Raw genomic sequence first — 18,961 nt, 5'->3', positions numbered from 1 at the left:
GAGTGTATACAGCTGCACACACACACACACACACACACACACACACACACACACACACACACACACACACACACACTTCTAAATGTTGCTTTATACTTGTTGTTGCACGCAGAGCCATAAATGTAAAGCATTGGAGGCTTGTCAATAGATGTTAATTAAAGGGGATTACTGTATGTGTGTAGAGTGTTATTATAATAACCCACTCTGTGTTCCTGTATACCATCCTTCATTAGTTCAGCCAGGCTGAGAGATAGCGAGAGAGAGAGAGAGAGAGAGAGAGAGAGAGAGAGAGAGAGAGAGAGAGAGAGAGAGAGAGAGAGAACGAGGTGAGTCAGCATTGTTTAGAGAGCAAAAGAACAGGGGACCAGACAGGAGAAATGAAAGGATAAAAACAAATGCAGGAAAGAGAAAAGGACACAAATGTATAATCCCAGTCCATTACCAACTACAAGACATGGAAGTGCTGGCTATTCTTCCCCTCAATTTGTCCATCTGTCTGTCTGTCTGGTTGGCAGGCTACTTATCTGTCTGTCTGGCATGCATCTGAAAGCCCGTATGAAGCATGATAACGTTGACAGTGTTGAAGCCTGGTAAACCCAAAACAACCTATCCCTCTCTCCCGTTGTCTCTGTGTTTGTCCCTGTGTGTGTTCCTGTGTATCCTGTGTATGTGTATGTGTGCGTCCAGCCGTCCAGAAGATGGCTGAGGCACACATGCAGAACCTGGGTGTCTACCCCCCCTTGGAAGACCCCTTTGAGGGGGAGGAGTACGACGACTACCCCTGTCATGAGGAGAGGGAGGAGAGATTCCCCACCAAAGCTGCTGGTGAGATAGGGATTCCATACACTGTCAATCAGTAACATATACACTCACTCATGTAATCGCATTGATGCTTTGACCAATGGTGTAACCAGCTTACATATTTAGCTGTGTGCATAGCCATTGTTATTCAGTGCCCACTTTTCAGTCAGATGGGCTGAATGTTGCGCTATGCCGTGTTCAAAACAGCAGGGCCTCAGATAAACTCCTCTCTGCAGACAAGTAGCTGTGATATTATATTAGCACATATTAGCATCACTCCGCCAAATCTATCAGAGAGCCCAGCAGACCTCCCTGTGCTGCCATCCTGCCCTGTGCCAGTCAGGGGGCCAGAGATGCCTAGCCACAGCCAACAGGCTAACAGTCTGCTCTCTCTGTAGCATCAGTACTGATGCTGGGCTGCCAGCCCAGGTGGCAGAGCTTCCTAATGAAATCCCTCCTGTAGCATCGTTAAACGCTGTTTCATTGGCTACTACTGTCATCATTTTTCTGTAAATCTGTCGTTTGAACGCAACACGGCTGCAGGGTGGCTGTAGTGTCACACATCGCCGAGAAAGGGGCTCTTAAAGATACATTGAAGTAGACTGTGACTATCCTCACTAGAGCAATTGCCTAATTATGCCTGCATACACGTGCAGTAGTCACTTTCATATGTACTGGTATGATTCAGACTTGTATACCATGTTTCACACACATGCATTTCTACACACACACTCACAGGAGGCACATGTCTGACCATTAAATGACAGGTAGAACCAGATTACCATAGACTAGTTTGGGAGTAGAGTTATTATGATGTCCCGTGAGTAGATTAACCTCTTTCCCTAGTGTTGTTTGTTTACCTTCCCTGCATGTCTTTTCTGCAACGTCGAAATCCACAAATCTAAGCGGTCTTCAAGCTTACTTGTGTAGAAGGTAAGTGGTTTGATTGGAAGGAGACCAGTGTGTGCTGCTGTTCTTTGACGTCACCTCTTTGTCGCCATAGAACCCCAAGCGACCAGCACCACAGACCAATCAGAGGAGCCGGATGAAGAGGAAGAGGGGGAAGAGAAAGAAGAGGAGAAAGAGGAGGAAACGACAGAAGAAAAGACAGCGGAGAAGGCAAAGAAAGTGCGCAAAAGTGTAAAGTTTTAACACTTCTTTTGAAGGGAACAAAGGAAGGGAGAGAGATGGTGGCAGATATGTGAACGACTGAGTGAATGAATGAGTGACTTTAATGTGTGAACGTGTGAGTGAGAAAGAGAGCTTCTAAGTTTGAATGGTAAGTATTCAAATGAAATGAATGAATGAATGAATGTAGGTACTGTCGCGCAAATCTGTGAGCAAAAACATCTGGAAAGAGAGAGGGAGAGAGGGAGAGAGAATGTATAATAGATATGGCCCTTGTGAAGAGGTGAGGAGTGGCTCCTTAGAACTAATGAGACGAGGGGATAGGGCAAGGTCACCGTGACCTTGAGGTCCCCCTCACTGCAAAGCTAGTCTTCTCTTCCATGTCAGGGGAACCATTCATTCACTTCTCACTTTCTTACTTTGCTCTTTAATGTTACAAAGCAATGGAATAATGGCTAGAAATAATTACACGGCACTCAAAATAACTGCAAACAGACAAACAGCTTGATGAACAGCTTCCATATAGAGCACACACACACACACACACACACACAGAGGAGATATCTTCTCACTGTCAGTTCAGACTATATTCTAAAGCTGCTCCGTTACTGTGCAGGTATGATAATACAGACTCCCATATGGGTTCCTTTCAAAATCACAAAGACCTGTATAATGTGTACCAAATTTCACTCTGGCCTAGATTGGATATCTCTGCAGCCTAATCATATTGAGATCTTGTTCTTGGAAGAAGTGAGCAACTGCTGCCATCTTGTGGCAAGATAGGGGATGTAGAATAACCAGAGCGTGTGTATTGACGTGGATTTACATACGATAAACTGTTCACTGCATAGGCCTTCAGATAATATGCATCTATATAATTGAAATGATCTAGATTTGCAATGTATTTGAAACATTTGTGATGCATTTGAAGTTATTTTTGGTGTCCATCAAAGCTATGTGTGTCAATGATGTACTCTGGGTGTATGTGAGGATGCCATGCTTTTGTAAAAGTAGTCCAATTTAGTTTTTTTTTTTTGTGAGAAAAAAAATGTATTCATTTTGTATGCAGAATCAGATTCGTATTGTTTGTTTGTTTAAATAATTTCCTGTGTAAAGATGCATTAATCAACTTAGCTGTATATGGTCTCTTTCTGTTGAACAATCGTCACAACATTTAGTAACCTTTTCGTCGTGACTTGGATAACTGTGTTTTTCATATTCTCGTGGAAAACAACGCAGACAATACAATACATAGTGACTCTCTTTCTCTTCCTGCTGAAATGGAATGACACATTTGAATATTCAAATATTCACCCTCAGAATGTCATTACCATCATATGCTCATTGATAATGTCAGTCTAATAAACCGTTTTCTTTATTTCCATCGCATCTGTTCTCCAACTGCAGGATTGCTTGAGTCAGCGGAATACATTTTGGTAGTGGCACCGCTGAATGTCTCAATCTGTACCAAACTGCTAATATATTGTAATTGTTTTGATTCTCTTTTTGTTGGACAATTGAACATTTGTATGCTCTTTCTCTCTTGCCTGGGTGTGTGGGCTGGGCAGCCCTTTAAAGTGTTGAGACATATGGCACCTACTCCCTCCATTCTCTCACTGTCTGGCTGGAGTGAGCATCCTCTCCTTCTCCAAGTCTCTCTATCCTCCACGGTCAATAGGCGAGTGCCATGGCAAGAATGAACTCGAATCGATAATATTCTTCTTTATTTCATTATTTTTTTCTGTTCTTGTTAAAGATGTAGACATTTCAATGTGAGCCACAATAACAATATCTAAATAAACACATTTTCCTGATTTGAAATGACTTTGTGTGTGTGTGTGAGTGTGTGTGTGTGTGTGTGTGTGTGTGTGTTCATGCCTGCATTCCTTGTGTGTATGTGTGTCTGTGATGACTGACACAGCTTGAATGAAGGAATTCGATTTGTTCTGGTGTGTGAAACTAATCCTAAAACTTTGAAAATATGCTTTTTAAAATAACATATATGACCTTAATTATAGGCACTGCACGCACAAAATGATTAAAACAAGTGGTCCGTATTTCACAGCCTATGAAGGAATGAATGAACATTACCCACATTCCAGAAGGAATTCTGATACCTGGAATGCTGTCTGGTTGCTTCTCAGATGGTATGTTCGTGAAGTGGAGTATGTCCGTCAGGTGGAGTATGTCAGAAAACACCCGTATGGAAAACAAAACTGGCAAAGTCAGCTGACAAAATATGCCAATTTATTTATTTGGACTGATAAGTTATTACAACAACAGACAAATATAATGGTAGGTCCTTTAATATTGCATTTGTATATTAAGTAGCCTAATGCTACTGTTGTCAGATTAAAAACAAATAGCTAACATCGTACCACCATAGACATTAAAACCAGATTACCACAAATCTAAACCGGAAGTGAGATAGTGACCCCTTTCATGTAAAAATTATTCCCGGAAGATACGTTTCGTCGATGATGAAGTACTAAATAGGTGAGTTAAAGGCTCAGGACTACAGTTTTCCTTATAAAATTCAAACCAATTTCGCGTGGTCATTGTTCAGATGTGACATTTGTGTCCTATTTATTTATGTTTAATTGTAATATATTCATGAGAATGGGGTGTATACTGTGGCTATGTTATTAGCTCGCTAATGGTAATGCTAAAGCCAGCGCTAGCACTGTTGTTTTCTCCACTTGTAATGCAAGCCTAAATCAATTAAATATCACCCCCAGTATTATATACTAATTGTACATGTGTGTACGAACGGAACCTGCATGTATTACTAAACCAGTTGTAGCTTGCCAGTTTCAGTTTAGCTGTCAGCTAGCTAGCTGGTTAACTATCTACTGTAGTTAGTTAGCTATATAAGTTACCTAGTTATTGTACCGTTTTCGTACCATTTCTAATGCAGTGATTTGTGTCGACTGGTTGGTCAAGTTGGTCACTTATGTAATGTGGCTTGCCAGATCTCAGGGTTAAGTTGTTTGTCTGTAGGAGGGTAATTTAGCCTAATGTGTTCAGTCTTCAACCCCAATGCTAATTAATGCATTCTAAGCTAATCAATACTCTAAATAGGCCTTCTCAGAATCAGATAAATCAACAGCATTTATTGTTATCTCTAACAGTCCAATGTTCAAAGTAACTTGTGTTTACTTTATTAGAGGGTGGGGCTGGCCATCACAGTGAAGATCAAGTCTTGTTGATTGACAACATCTATCATCTTTGCCCTTTCCGTGCATGTATGCCTTTTTACTGAAAACACTGTTGTGTTAAGTTTTCCTTGTGAGGTATTTACATTTTAATTCAATCACTTTTTTGATAGGACCCCTTTTGATTGTAACAAAACCGATACATATTTGCCCATGGTAGAAGTGGTCAGGACATGCATTTTTGGACCTGAATGCCAAAACATCCAAAGGTGCTCAAAGTTGACCCATTTTTGCATACCCCACCATACCATTAGACATCCATATCTTCACCACTGGAAAAGATAAACAGTTGAGATATCATTTAAAAGCTTACAAACAGGGGATTGGGAAATTCAGAAGATCACCAGGCAATCATTTTGTATGATCTATTGTCTAGAATAGAACGTCATTATTGATGATGATGATGATCAAATGTTATTGGTTGCCTATACACATAATTGTGTATAGGGGATGAAATACCTCATCCCCATATTGTTATTTATCTTCTTGCTCTTTTGCATCCCAGTATCTCTACTTGCAAATTGTAATGATTTTGCCTCTATGGCCTATTTATTGCCTTACCTCCCTAATCTTCTACATTTGCACGCACGGTACATAGATTTTTCTATTGTGTTATTGACTATATGTTTGTTTACTCCATGTGTAACTCTGTGTTGTTTTTGTCGCACTGCTTTGCTTTATCTTGGCCAGGTCGCAGTTGTAAATGAGAACTTGTTCTCAACTGGCCTACCTGGTTAAATACAGGTGAAATAAACAAATCAAATTTATTTGTCACATACATATGGTAAACAGATGTTAATGCGAGTGTAAAGGGATAAAGAATATGTACATAAAGATATATGAATGAGTGATGGTACAGAACGGCATAGGCAAGATGGAGTAGATGGTATAGAGTACAATATATGAGATGAGTAATGTAGGGTATGTAAACAAAGTGGCATAGTTTAAAGTGGCTAGTGATACATGTATTACATAAAGATGCAGTAGATGATATAGAGTACAGTATATACATATGAGATGAGTAATGCAGGGTATGTAAACATTATATTAATTAGCATTGTTTAAAGTAGCTAGTGGTATATTTTTACATCAATTTCCATTATTAAAGTGGCTGGAGTTGTGTCAGTGTGTTGGCAGCAGCCACTCAATGTTAGTGGTGGCTGTTTAACCATCTGATGGCCTTGAGATAGAAGCTGTTTTTCAGTCTCTCGGTCCCTGCTTTGATGCACCTGTACTGACCTCGTCTTCTGGATGATAGCGGGGTGAACAGGCAGTGGCTCTGCTGGTTGTTGTCCTTGATCTTTATGGCCTTCCTGTGACATCGGGTGGTGTGGGTGTCCTGGAGGGCAGGTAGTTTGCCCCGGGTGATGCGTTGTGCAGACCTCACTACCCTCTGGAGAGCCTTACGGTTGTGGGCGGAGCAGTTACCGTACCAGGCGGTGATACAGCCCAACAGGATGCTCTCGATTGTGCATCTGTAGAAGTTTGTGAGTGCTTTTGGGGACAAGCCAAATTTCTTCAGCCTCCTGAGGTTGAAGAGGCGCTGCTGCGCCCTCTTCACGACGCTGTCTGTGGGTGGACCAATTCAGTTTGTCCGTGATGTGTACACTGAGGGACTTAACTTACTACCCTCTCCACTACTGACCGTCGATGTGGATAGGGGGGTGCTCCCTCTGCTGTTTCCTGAAGTCCACAATCATCTCCTTTGTTTTGTTGACGTTGAGTGTGAGGTCATTTTCCTGACACCACACTCTGAGGGCCCTCACCACCTCCCTGTAGGCCGTCTCGTCGTTGTTGGTAATCAAGCCTACCACTGTAGTGTCGTCCACAAACTTGATGATTGAGTTGGAGGCGTGCATGGCCACGCAGTCATGGGTGAACAGGGAGTACAGGAGAGGGCTCAGAACGCACCCTTGTGGGGCCCCAGTGTTGAGGATCAGCGGGGTGGAGATGTTGTTACCTACCCTCACCACCTGGGGGCGGCCCGTCAGGAAGTCCAGTACCCAGTTGCACAGGGCGGGGTTGAGACCCAAGGTCTCGAGCTTGGTGATGAGTTTGGAGGGTACTATGGTGTTAAATGCTGAGCTGTAGTCGATGAACAGCATTCTCACATAGGTATTCCTCTTGTCCAGATGGGTTAGGGCAGTGTGCAGTGTGGTTGCGATTGCATCATCTGTGGACCTATTTGGGCGGTAAGCAAATTGGAGTGGGTCTAGGGTGTCAGGTAGGGTGGAGATGATATGGTCCTTGACTTGTCTCTCAAAGCACTTCATGATGATGGAAGTGAGTGCTACGGGGCGGTAGTCGTTTAGCTCAGTTACCTTAGCTTTCTTGGGAACAGGAACAATGGTGGCCCTCTTGAAGCATGTGCGAACAGCAGACTGGGATAAGGATTGATTGAATATGTCCGTAAACACACCAGCCAGCTGGTTTGCGCATGCGCAGATGTTATTGCGGGTGTAGCGCAATGCTTGTGTTCCTAGCTCCAACAGTGCTGTAAAATCTAACAATACACACAACAAGCAAATCTAAAAGTAAAAGAATGGAATTAAGAAATATAGACATATTAGAACAAGTCCGGAGTAAAATATTGTGCATGTGTGTGATGCATAGGCAGTATATGGATAGAAAATGTAGTATAGGCAATATACTACATTTTCTATCCATATATCTGAAGAATACATAGGATACAATAGTATATGAACAGCAATAGTTTCATTTGGATGGCCTTGACTAGAATACAGTACTGTGCATTTGGAAAGTATTCAAAGTATTCAGACCCCTTGACTATTTCCACATTTTGGTACGTTACAGCCTTGCTCTAAAATTGATTAAATACATTTTTTTCCCTCATCAATCCACACACAATACCCCACAATGACAAAGCAAAAATATTTTTAGAAATGTTTGTAAATGTATTAAAACAGAAATAACTTATTTACATAAGTATTCAAACCATTTGCCATGAGACTTGAAATTGAGCTCATGTGCATCCTGTTTACATTGATCATCCTTGAGATGTTTCTACAACTTGGTGTCCACCAGACACCCTTTAAAATGAGTGGATTCAGCTATTTCAGCCATACCCGTTGCTGACAGGTGTATAAAATTGAGCACAAATCCACACAATCTCAATAGACAAACATTGATAATAGAATGGCCTTATTGAAGAGCTCGGTGACTTTCAACATGACACCGTCATAGGATGCCACCTTTCCAACAGGTCAGTTTGTAAAATTTCTGCCCTGCTAGAGCTGCCCCAGTCAACTATAAGTGCTGTTATTGTGAATTGTAAACGTCTAGGAGCAACAACGGCTCAGCCGCAAAGTGGTAGGCCACACAAGCTCACAGAACGGGACCGCAGAGTGCTGAAGCGCGTAAAATCGTCTGTCCTTGGTTGCAACACACAAGCCTAAGATCACCATGCGCAATGCCAAGCGTCAGGTGGAGTGGTGTAATGCTCGCCATTGGACTCTGGAGAAGTGGAAACGCGTTCTCTTGAGTGGTGAATCCCGCTTCACCGTCTGACAGACGAATCTGGGTTTGGCGGATGCCAGGAGAACACTACCTGCCCCAATGCATAGTGCCAACTGTAAAGTTTGGTGGATGAGGAATAATGGTCTGAGGCTGTTTTTCATGGTTCGGGCTAGGTTCGGGCTTAGTTCCAATGAAGATAAATCTTAATGCTACTGCATACAATGATATTGTAGACAATTCTGTGCTTGCAACAGTCTGGGGAAGGCCCTTTCCTGTTATGCCCCCCGCACACATACAGAAATGGTTTGTCGAGATCGGTGTGGAAGAACTTGACTGGCTGCACAGAGCCCTGACCTCAACCCTATCGAACACCTTTGTGATGAATTGGAATGCTGACTGCGAGCCAGGTCAAACGATTAGGCCTCTCTAACGCTCTTGTGGCTTAATGGAAGCAAGTCCCAGCAATGATTCAACATCTGGTGGAAAGCTTTCCCAGATATTCTGTTATAGCAGCAATGGGGGGGACCAACTCTGTATTAATGCCCATAATTTTGGAATGAGATGTTCGACGAGCAGTTGTCCACATACTCTTGACCGTGTAGTGTATGAGAATATGAAAAAAAATCGGCATTTGTGTTTTTAGAATATATGTTAAAGGTTTAAAAAGAACATTTTATTAAAAAAAAAATTCAAGAAATATTCAAATAGTTAAACTCTAAGCTTTTAAATTATAGCAAAATCCACCGCTTCTGGCAGACCAGCCCAACATGAGTTCCCCCTTATCCTTGCACTTTCACTGGCCACACCTCACCATTACTCCCTCTCTCTCTGTCGCAGGTGGATCGGCCCCTTTCTCAGTAGGAATGCCGGGCGGAGTGGACTATGGGCAGTTTGGGGGGAGCCTTCCTGCCATCGCCTCTTTGAATGCGTCCTACTCCACCACTGTATCCCTCCCCTCCCCCCACTACCTGATGGTGCCCCCTGGGGAGAAGAAGGTCATCTCGGATGTCCGTCGCACATTTTGCCTCTTTGTCACCTTTGACCTCCTCTTCATCTCACTGCTGTGGATCATCGAGCTCAATGTGAGTTCACTCATTATCAATCTATTTCTACTCATTTAATTTATTATATATAACTTTTATTTATCTAGGCAAATCAGTTTAAGAACAAATTCTTATTTACAATGACAGCCTACCCCCTCTTAGACCGCTGTGATACAGCCTGGAATGGAACCAGGGTTTGTAGTGACGCCTCTAGCACTGAGATGCAGTATCTTAGACCGCTCGGGGGCACATGTATTGTTGCTTTCTCTTATGTGTCTCACCTGTTGGTCTCTGCCCCTTGTTTTTAACAATTTTTCTCAGTGTCACTCTCCATACTTATTTTCACTGTTCTACATTATGCCAATTGTGTATATTGTGTGTGTACCACTGAGTATACCACACATTAAGAACCCATTCCTCTACAAGGTGTCGAAAGCGTTCAACTGATTGTGAAAATCCCAGCAGTGTTGTAGTTCTTGACACAAACATGTACGCCTGTTCAAAGTAGGGCTGGGCAGTATACCGTATTTTACTATATACCAGTATTTATGCACGGGCGTTTGGGTTTTTACTTTACCTTCTATAAAGCTATTTGAATGTTTGGTTTGTTAAATGTGATACGCCGTGTGTAACGTCCATTTTTATAGTTTACTCTGCTACTTGAGTCACCCTTATCCGCTCTCTCTCTCTCCATGCGGCTTTCAACACAGCCCTAGTCCCACCCCGTCACTCAAGGAGCGCATTTGTTGTTGCTTGACAACGATACACTTTTTCGTTCAGTCTGCATGGTCAATGCAGCACATGCAACAATGTTGAGGACAACGATGTTGTTTCCACTTTGATCTTAATATAAATCCACAAGCGTTCTATAATTACTATTAGTTTGTGTTTCTTACATCTGCAAACAATTAGTTTGTATTTTCTTAGCAAGTTAAGCTAAATCGTGTTAGCCACTAATGCTAATAACTTGTTAGCTGGCTAACTAGCTAATAAAAGTACTGAATCGGAGCAAAACGTAGCTAGCTAATACAGCCTGATACCAGTACTGGTGGAGGCTTAAATCAGCATGTTTGTGCAACAGTATCTTCTAAATCAAAATAAATATGCGAAGCATGAATATGTTGGCTATATGAAACATATTTAATGTAGCTAAAGATTATAGGGTCTCCTAGGAAACACTGAATATCACTTTGGTTCCTACACTGTCACAATAACTCGTCCATGGCATTTTCATTCGTCGTCATGTCAAACAACACTATTCAAAGTGCCCACTATTATTTATATTCTAACTACAGAATTATAATAAACATTCCATTTCCATGATTCCAAAAGTTCACCCGTGTTTTGATCTAAATCGCTATTGCAACATTTGGTTAAAAAATACGGCCTAGTATTTTTGCCCATATCGTGGCAGTGTGGAAATTCTCAAATGAGTGCAGGAAATTATTTTAGGTTGAAGTTGAATTGAACAATATAAAACATTCCGAATGGAGAAAGACTCATTTGAAATCATTTAGAATATATGTGTTGCCACCCTAGGGTCACATACTACCCATAAAGCAAATGTAGAACTTTAGTTAATCAAAAACATAAAATACTGTAAAAAAAAAAGAAAAAAAAAGTGAAAAGTACCATATGATATTTTGTCCATATCGCCCAGCCCTAGTTCAAAGGCACTTAAATCTTTTGTCTTGCCAATTCACCATCTGAATGGCATACATACACAATCCATGTCTCAATGCTTAAAAATCCTTCTTTAACCTGCCTCCTCCCATTCATCTACACTGATCTGAAGTGACCTCAATAAGGGATCGTAGCATTCATCTGGTCAGTCGGTCATGGAAAGAGCAGGTGTTCTTAATGTTTTGTACATCCAGTGTATTAATCTTATCACTTTACCACTTCCTTAAAAATGTGAACAAGATTGTTAGATTCCCATCAGAGCTGTTAACAGTTTACTTTCGGTTATTTTCTCTGTGTGTGTCAGTTATGTTCTCTGATTATGACAACGTTCCCTAATGATGATGTATGTATGTTATAGGAAGAGCTTGCCTCTGGCTACATGTTTTACGAATGGTTCTACTCTTGCTTTGTCCCGCTGCAGATCCAGAACTCCATTTGGCAGAGCCTTGAGCTGGAGGTTGTCAAGTACAGCTTCCAGTCCTCCTTCTTTGACATCTTTGTGAGTGTAAACGATCAAGCTATAATAATCGGTCCGAAAGTGGTACGTTTGACTGAACGATCCTTGCCTTTATTGAAAGCTAAGTCAACATGGCCAGCTCTCATGATCACATGATCACAAAACTTGGAAGTTTTACTCTTATCTTGTCTTTTTTTCTCCACCACAGCTCCTTGCCTTGTTTCGTTTCTTGTGTCTCCAGTTGGGCTATGCTGCTCTGCGTCTGAGGCACTGGTGGGTCATTGCGGTAAGAGCGCAGACAGACTGGTACCTAGATGGACTGATGGTCATATGCTGACTGCTCTCACCCAATACCAGCTGTTGTTTTTAACAGTGTTTCATTCTTTTAGATCACCACTCTAGTGACCAGCTCCTTCCTTGTAGTCAAAGTCATTCTCTCCAATGTGAGTGCCTCCCCCTCTCCTCTTACCAGAAACCGTTTGGACTGAGCTCCACACTTGTCTCTGTTCTGAGCCACTTCACATTTTCACTTCTCTATTCAATAAGAACATGAGTATATTGTCAGTTTGTCTGCAGTTGACCTTTACTGTGTACTCAGCATGGTGGGGATTATACATTCAAATCTATTATGATCAGAGTTAAGCCTTTCTTCTGCCCTCTGTGTCGACGCGACGTGTCGACAGCCTGAAGCCACACCCCCTACCATCTCTTCGCTATTTATTCATAATGAAGGGGAACGAGACAAAGTGTTGCTTTTGTCAAGATACCTGCTCAGCGTCACGTCTCAAATGGCAGAAGCAGTAGTGCTTATTCAAATGCAATATGGCTTTCTACACATGTGTATGTTAGAGTACCAAATGCCACCCTTTCCTCCATAGTGCACTACTTTTGACCAGACCCTTTATGGGCCCTGGTCAAATGTAGTGTACTAAATAGGGAATAGGGTGCCGTTTGGGATGTAGCTTATATATACACCACTTGTCTCAGACTGACATGTCATTCCTCACACAGCTGCTATCCCAGAATGCCTTTGGCTACGTGTTGCCCATCACATCCTTTGTGGTGGCATGGCTGGAGACGTGGTTCCTGGACTTCAAGGTGCTCTCCATAGAGGCTGGTGATGAGAGAGGTGAGTCACAGAGACATGGATACATTTGAATGGTCCAGGACTTTCCATTGACCATGTTTGTTCTGTCATTTTGCCAGATAGCACATGAATATGCTAAATAAGGTCTGGGCCCTCAGGAAATCCCCTCAGAAGCGGGAAGTGGGTTGTATTGGACAGACAAGTAGGATGGAATGATGAGATGGTTACATTTGCAATAATGGAATGAACAAAGAGGAGAGGAAGATGTGTGGTCTTTTACTTCTCCCTTTACGGTCTGTCTCCCTCAGCCTACCTAGCAGCAGTGAACGCAGCGTCGGAGCGAGCTCCCATGATCTACCCTCGCGCTGTGTCTGAAGGACAGTTCTACTCTCCACCAGAATCCCTCGCAGGTACCACACGACATCTCCCTTGTAATTCTCAATGTCTTTCTCAATCTTCCTTGTCTGCCATATCTCTCTCTCTCTTTGTTTCACCTTTACGCTGTCTCTTACCTAACTGGAATATCCATTCTACCTGTCTGTGTGTGTTGTTGTATTATGATGGCCAGGGTCTGAGGAGGACCTGGATGAGGAGGGGCTGGGTCGCAGGGCAGTCTCCCCCCAGGAGAAGGCGCTGGTGAGGCAGGGTAAAGAGGCCATGGCCGTGGTGGAACAGATCCTGGCCCAGGAGGAGAACTGGAAGTTTGAGAAGAACAATGTGAGGGGCTCAAGTTCAGGGGCGTGAAACTCATTCCATGGTTTTTGTACATTTTATTTGAACCTTTATTTAACTAGACAAGTCAGTTAAGAACAAATTCTTGTTTACAATGACGGCCTAGAAACGGTGGGTCAACTGTCTTGTTCAGGGGCAGAACGACATATTTTTACCTTGTCAGTTCGGAGATTCGATCCAGCAACCTTTCGGTTACTGGCCCAGTGCCACTAGGCTACCTGCCGCCCTGACGGGCCGAGTGTCTGCGGGTTTGTTATTTCCTTTCAATTTGTATCCAGTTAAGACCTAGACAACCGGGTGAGGGGAGTTCCTAACTAATCAGTGACCATCATTGGTCAATCAAGTACAAGGGAGGAGCAAAAAACCCGCAGACACTTGGCCCTCGATGGAATGAGTGACACCTGTGTGCCAGTTGCTTCTAGTTAGCTACCTATTGTTGTACGCTGTTAGTTTCTGGGTTGGACACAAGATGGTTTGATAGTGACAGATTTACTGGATGTTGCTAATATGTTGTTGTTTCTCCTTTTGTCAGGACGCCGGGGATTCTGTGTACACACTGGAGATCCCCTTCCATGGAAAGACCTTCATTCTCAAGGTACACAGTCATCACTGTTTATTTTTGTGTATGGCTTTTTCTTTCATAACGTGTGGCTTGTCTGGTGTAAGTATTTAGTATATTGGGCTATATGCCTTTGGAAAGTATTCAGACCCCTTGACTTTTTCCACATTTTGTTATGTTACAGCCGTATTCTAAAATTGATTAAATACATATTTTTCCTCAGCAATCTTCACACAATACCCCATAATGACAAAGCGAAAACAGGTTTAGACATTTTTGCAAATGTATAAGGAAAAAAAAAGAAAAAAAGAAAGAAATATGAGACTTGAAATTGAGCTCAGGTGCATCCTGTTTCCATTGATCATCCTTGAGATGTATCTACAACTTGATTAGAGTCCACCTGTGGTCAATTCAATTGATTGGACATGATTTGGAAAGGCACACACCTGTCTGTATAAGGTACCACAGTTGACAGTGCATGTCAGAGCAAAAACCAAGCCATGAGGTTGAAGGAATTGACCGTAGAGCTCCGAGACAGAATTATGTCGAGGACCTCAGACTGGGGCAAAGGTTCACCTTCCAACAGGACATCGACCCTAAGTACACAGCCAAGACAACACGGGAGTAGCTTCGGGACAAGTCTCTGAATGTCCTTGAGTGGCCCAGCCAGAACTCAGACTGGAACCTGATCAAACCAAATCAAATCAAAATTTCTGTGCAGCAACGCTCCCCATCCAACCCGACAGAGCTTGAGAGGATCTCCAGAGAATAATGGGAGAAACTCCCCAAATACAGATGTTCCAAGCTTGTAGCGTCATACCCAAGAAGACTCGAGGCTGTAGTCGCTGCCAAATGGGCTTTAACAAAGTACTGAGTAAAGGGTCTGAATACTTATGTAAATGTGATATTTCAGTAAAAATAAATACATTGCTTTGTCATTGTGGGGTATTGTGTGTAGATTGATGAGGGGAAAAAAACGATTTAATACATTTTAGAACAAGGCTGTAACAATGTGGAACAAGTCAAGGGGTTTGAATACTTTCTGAAGGCACTGTATATCGTATATTCAAGGTCTTCCTAGACTGTTTGATAGGTTTGTGTGTTGTCTGTCCCAGGCCTTCATGCAGTGTCCTGCAGAGCTGGTGTACCAGGAGGTGATCTTACAGCCAGAGAAGATGGCCCAGTGGAACAAAACCGTTTCTGGTTGCCAGGTAACCTGCACTATCCTCTCTCCTCTTTTTCTCATGACCAGTCATCAGACAAACAGGCTTAACCTAGTACAGTGAACCTACTGTGAAAACTGTTTTGTTTTGATTCAGATCAGTTGTTGTGGCCCATAAGATGCCAAAGGCTAACATTGCTCTCCATTTGTTCCTTTAGATCCTCCAGAGGGTGGATGACAACACCCTGGTGTCGTACGATATCTCTTCCGGGGCAGCAGGGGGGGTAGTGTCTGCCAGGTAACGCAACACAACATGGACTACCTCGAATATGGAGTCATCCTGTTCCCTATGTAGTGCACTAATTTGGATCAGGGCCCGCATAGGACTCTGGTCAAAAGTAGTACATTCTATAGGGTGCCATTTTATATAGGGTGCCAGCCCTCATTTTGTCCATGTTTTGAATGTAGAAGTAATTCATGTCCTTGTATCCCTCAGGGACTTTGTGAATGTGAGGCGGGTGGAACGCAAACAAGACTGCTACGTCTCCGCTGGCATGGCAACCGACCACGACGCCAAGCCTCCGCACAGTCGCTATGTCAGGTCTGGCCTTGCCTCTAGACAGCCTCATTTCACTGGGAACAACACTGAAAGCAGATCATGTCAATGCTAGTTAATTAGCCGACGTGTGGTACTACCCTCCCTCTCCTCTAACTCTCTCTTCTCCTCCTCCTCCCTACCATCCATCCCTCTCTCTCTTCTCTTCCCTAGAGGTGAGAATGGTCCAGGAGGGTTTGTGGTCCTGAAGTCCAGCAGTAACCCCTCGGTCTGTACCTTTATCTGGGTGCTCAACACAGACCTCAAGGTAAGAACAGACCATTGTGGATGGTTTGTGTGTGCATGTAGCTTTGATGTATAGTCAGTGGGCTGGAGAAGCAGTATAACTTACATGTCTGATCTTCTTTTGTCTCAGGGTCGACTGCCCCGCTACCTTATCCACCAGAGTCTGGCTGCCACCATGTTTGAGTTTATGGCCCATCTACGCCAGCGCATCCGTGACCTACGGTCCACTCGCTAGATGCCCTCTCACTTACTTCCTGTCGGGAAGCTAGATGCTTGCAACCCACAGCGCCACCGCAGGTTTGGTGGTGTCACTGCAGATTTATGGGAACACCTACAGTTGGAAGTGCACCTGAGATTATGGTGGATATCAAACTTACTTAGACTAGAGGAAGGTCAACAGCATAGAGAATGGGAGACTGGTGTGTCTGTACTTTCACCTGTCTTTTAGACGTGAGGAGGTCTGGGACTGTCAAGAGGAGATGTTCCTCCTCGCCCATGGACTCCATTTTGTTTTTAAACATAGTTACACACGTTTTTATGTAACTTTTCTGCTGTTTCTCTCACTGATGCCAGTGTTGGCTGCATCTCCCTCCAGCCAAGAAGTCTAACAGTATTGAACGTGTAATGGAGGTCAGACTAGGACTACGCTTGATGAGACTTGATGAAGACCGCTAACTCTGAGCCTTATTCTACCGCACATTTATGTTAGCCATTGACTGGCTGTTATGCTTTTTTCTTGTTGTTTTTCCACTGTCTTCACTGTTATTCTCTGGTAACCGGGGAAACCGCTACACATGACCACATCATAAACAAAAATTTAACTGTTGGAACACAATGAACCCACAGGGTGTCCCTTTTGTCCTCGTTGACCCTCACTGCACTGTGATCCATTGAAGCTGACTGTAGGAGTGCTGTAGTCCTCCAGCCACTAGGGGGTGACACTACCACAGATCTACTAACAATGGGAGACAACCTACTTAATGGAGCTCAAGATGGGTGGTTGTGATGACTTATCAGTCACTCATGGGTTCATAAAGAGTTTCAGATACTCTACTCTTCTGTGCCAAGCCTTTAGTGGCCTTTTTAGCTAGAGGGAATCCAACTGCCCTTAATGATGGTTTATCTAAATTGTAACTGTATTGGTAAGTGTATCGCAGCCTTCTGAGATAAGCCTTGACTGCAGACATACTGTAGATGGAGAAGTGGCAGTAAATGAATTATGTGATTCTTTATGTTAAACATTTATCATTGTGGTGGATGCAATATTGAAATTGGCTATAATCAGGGGGTTCTGATTCTCTGTATCTAATAAACATATGACAGTTCCTCAATGGCAAAGCATGCTGCTTTGCATATCACAACCTTCAGCTATCAGCCTGCTGTGTGCATGGCGATGCAGTACTGAATATCTGGTGTGTCAGGTCATTGAACATTATGCTTGTGAAAACTCATGTTCCCCTCTAATGCCTTGCAGTCCTGTAAAAATACAAGTCGGACTTGTTCTGTTTTGGGCTCCACTCTATTTTAGGGCCCTAGTTATTAACAGGCTTAGCTACATCATTATTGTATCAGAACAGAAACAAAACATGTTGAACAAAGAAACAAAATGTTTTTAAAATGTATGGGCTGTCTGAAAGTGAAAATATGGTCTTTGAGTTCCATGATGAAGAAAAAAAAAGTCTGAAGATAATTTGAACAGTTTGCCATCTGTGTGAGTGGGAGTTTCACACGTAAACCAGTTCTGTAAATCTCTTAACTAATAATTGGGCTGAGAAAGCTGTTGGTTGGTGTGGTGCCTTTGTCACAGTGACAGAAATGGGCATATAGTGTCACTGTGACCACACTTTAACTGTTAGGACTTATCTATTACTAGAATATCACTTGTTTGCTAAAGGTCTGTGTTGCAAAGGTTGCTTTATTTTCAGTTTGGTATGTTTTAATTTCTATGATTGTTCTAATGTTTTGAAATCATACAAACTGCTGATCGTTTACAAAAAAATGTGTCAATTTTCTATCGTCTTCAAATATTTTACCAGGATACTGAATTGTATTTTTTTTTAACAGAAGATTAGCCCGCCTTGAATCTCTAATAAAATGTTGAAAATAGTTATTGATGAAACATCCTGACTCCCATTTCTCAGCCTTTCCAGTAAAACCAACCCCTCAACCCTGTAACACAAACTGTCCAAGATGCCTGGTTGAGTAGGTTATCCTGTAGGCCTACATAGAAAAGCCTGATTTACAAAACGTACACTTGTGATATTAGGAGGGACTCCTCTGATAAGGAAGATTTCACAGGGAACGTGACACAAACCACTGAGTGTTTGTTAACTGAGTAGATACCGGTAACACACAGGGTTTTGTCCAAACTGAACAAGATGGACTGGAACATGGACTACCTGGACTTGTCCACAGCAACCGTTGGGTTGCTAGACATTCACGTTATATGGCCGGGACAACCACACTACTTTTTTTTTTTTTTTTTGCCTGAAGTAACCTTGGGTGTTATGTAACCATACCAAACGTAACACGTCATACTAATATGAGTATCCCGGATTTACGTTTACTATGTTACGCCTAGTCTATGAGACCAGGCTGTCCAATAAGAAACACTTATTGTTTTAAAAAGTTTCCTATTGCATTCCCTAATGAACATGGTCACGCTCCATTTCTCAGTCTCCCTCTTTCTCACCCTGTCTACCATTTGCATGGCTCTCTGTGCGCTTGTGCTCGAGGCTGTGTTTATATCATGATTATAACACTGACTAAAGTTGGC

The 18,961-nt window shown here is 42.6% G+C and overlaps 2 protein-coding genes across 4 annotated transcripts in view; both read left to right on the top strand.

Annotated features, from left to right (window-relative positions):
- Positions 1-3,750, top strand: part of LOC110486237 (uncharacterized) — a 32,491-nt gene extending 28,741 nt beyond the window's left edge. Inside the window, exons 4-5 of the mRNA XM_021557683.3 lie at positions 688-825; positions 1,805-3,750. Of these exons, the coding sequence (XP_021413358.2) occupies positions 688-825; positions 1,805-1,953 (287 nt within the window). The 3' untranslated portion in view covers positions 1,954-3,750. The remainder of the gene's footprint in view (positions 1-687; positions 826-1,804) is intronic.
- Positions 3,751-4,183: 433 nt separating this feature from the next.
- On the top strand, positions 4,184-18,291 carry LOC110486236 (stAR-related lipid transfer protein 3). 3 transcript variants are annotated; one of them, XM_021557681.3, is made up of 14 exons: positions 4,184-4,425; positions 9,459-9,703; positions 11,769-11,846; positions 12,013-12,090; positions 12,194-12,247; positions 12,816-12,933; positions 13,200-13,301; positions 13,460-13,608; positions 14,156-14,218; positions 15,298-15,393; positions 15,563-15,642; positions 15,841-15,945; positions 16,114-16,207; positions 16,316-18,291. In XM_021557681.3, exons 2-14 carry the CDS (start codon positions 9,485-9,487, stop codon positions 16,418-16,420), a joined length of 1,341 nt encoding a protein of 446 aa, XP_021413356.3. In that variant the 5' UTR covers positions 4,184-4,425; positions 9,459-9,484; the 3' UTR covers positions 16,421-18,291. The 3 variants fall into 3 exon arrangements, with proteins under 3 accessions (XP_021413356.3, XP_021413355.3, XP_090052443.1); XM_021557680.3 differs by having other exon boundaries at positions 4,332-4,425; positions 11,769-11,888; XM_090196317.1 differs by lacking the exons at positions 11,769-11,846; positions 12,013-12,090; positions 12,194-12,247 and having other exon boundaries at positions 4,332-4,425.
- The last annotated feature ends 670 nt before the right edge of the window (positions 18,292-18,961 follow it).

The sequence above is a fragment of the Oncorhynchus mykiss genome, chromosome 13 (genome assembly GCF_057628025.1).
Source record: "Oncorhynchus mykiss isolate SJ-2025 chromosome 13, ASM5762802v1, whole genome shotgun sequence".
Classification (NCBI taxonomy): domain Eukaryota; kingdom Metazoa; phylum Chordata; class Actinopteri; order Salmoniformes; family Salmonidae; genus Oncorhynchus; species Oncorhynchus mykiss.
Note: the sequence above shows the minus strand (reverse complement) of the source record. Positions and strands in the feature narration are given on the sequence as shown.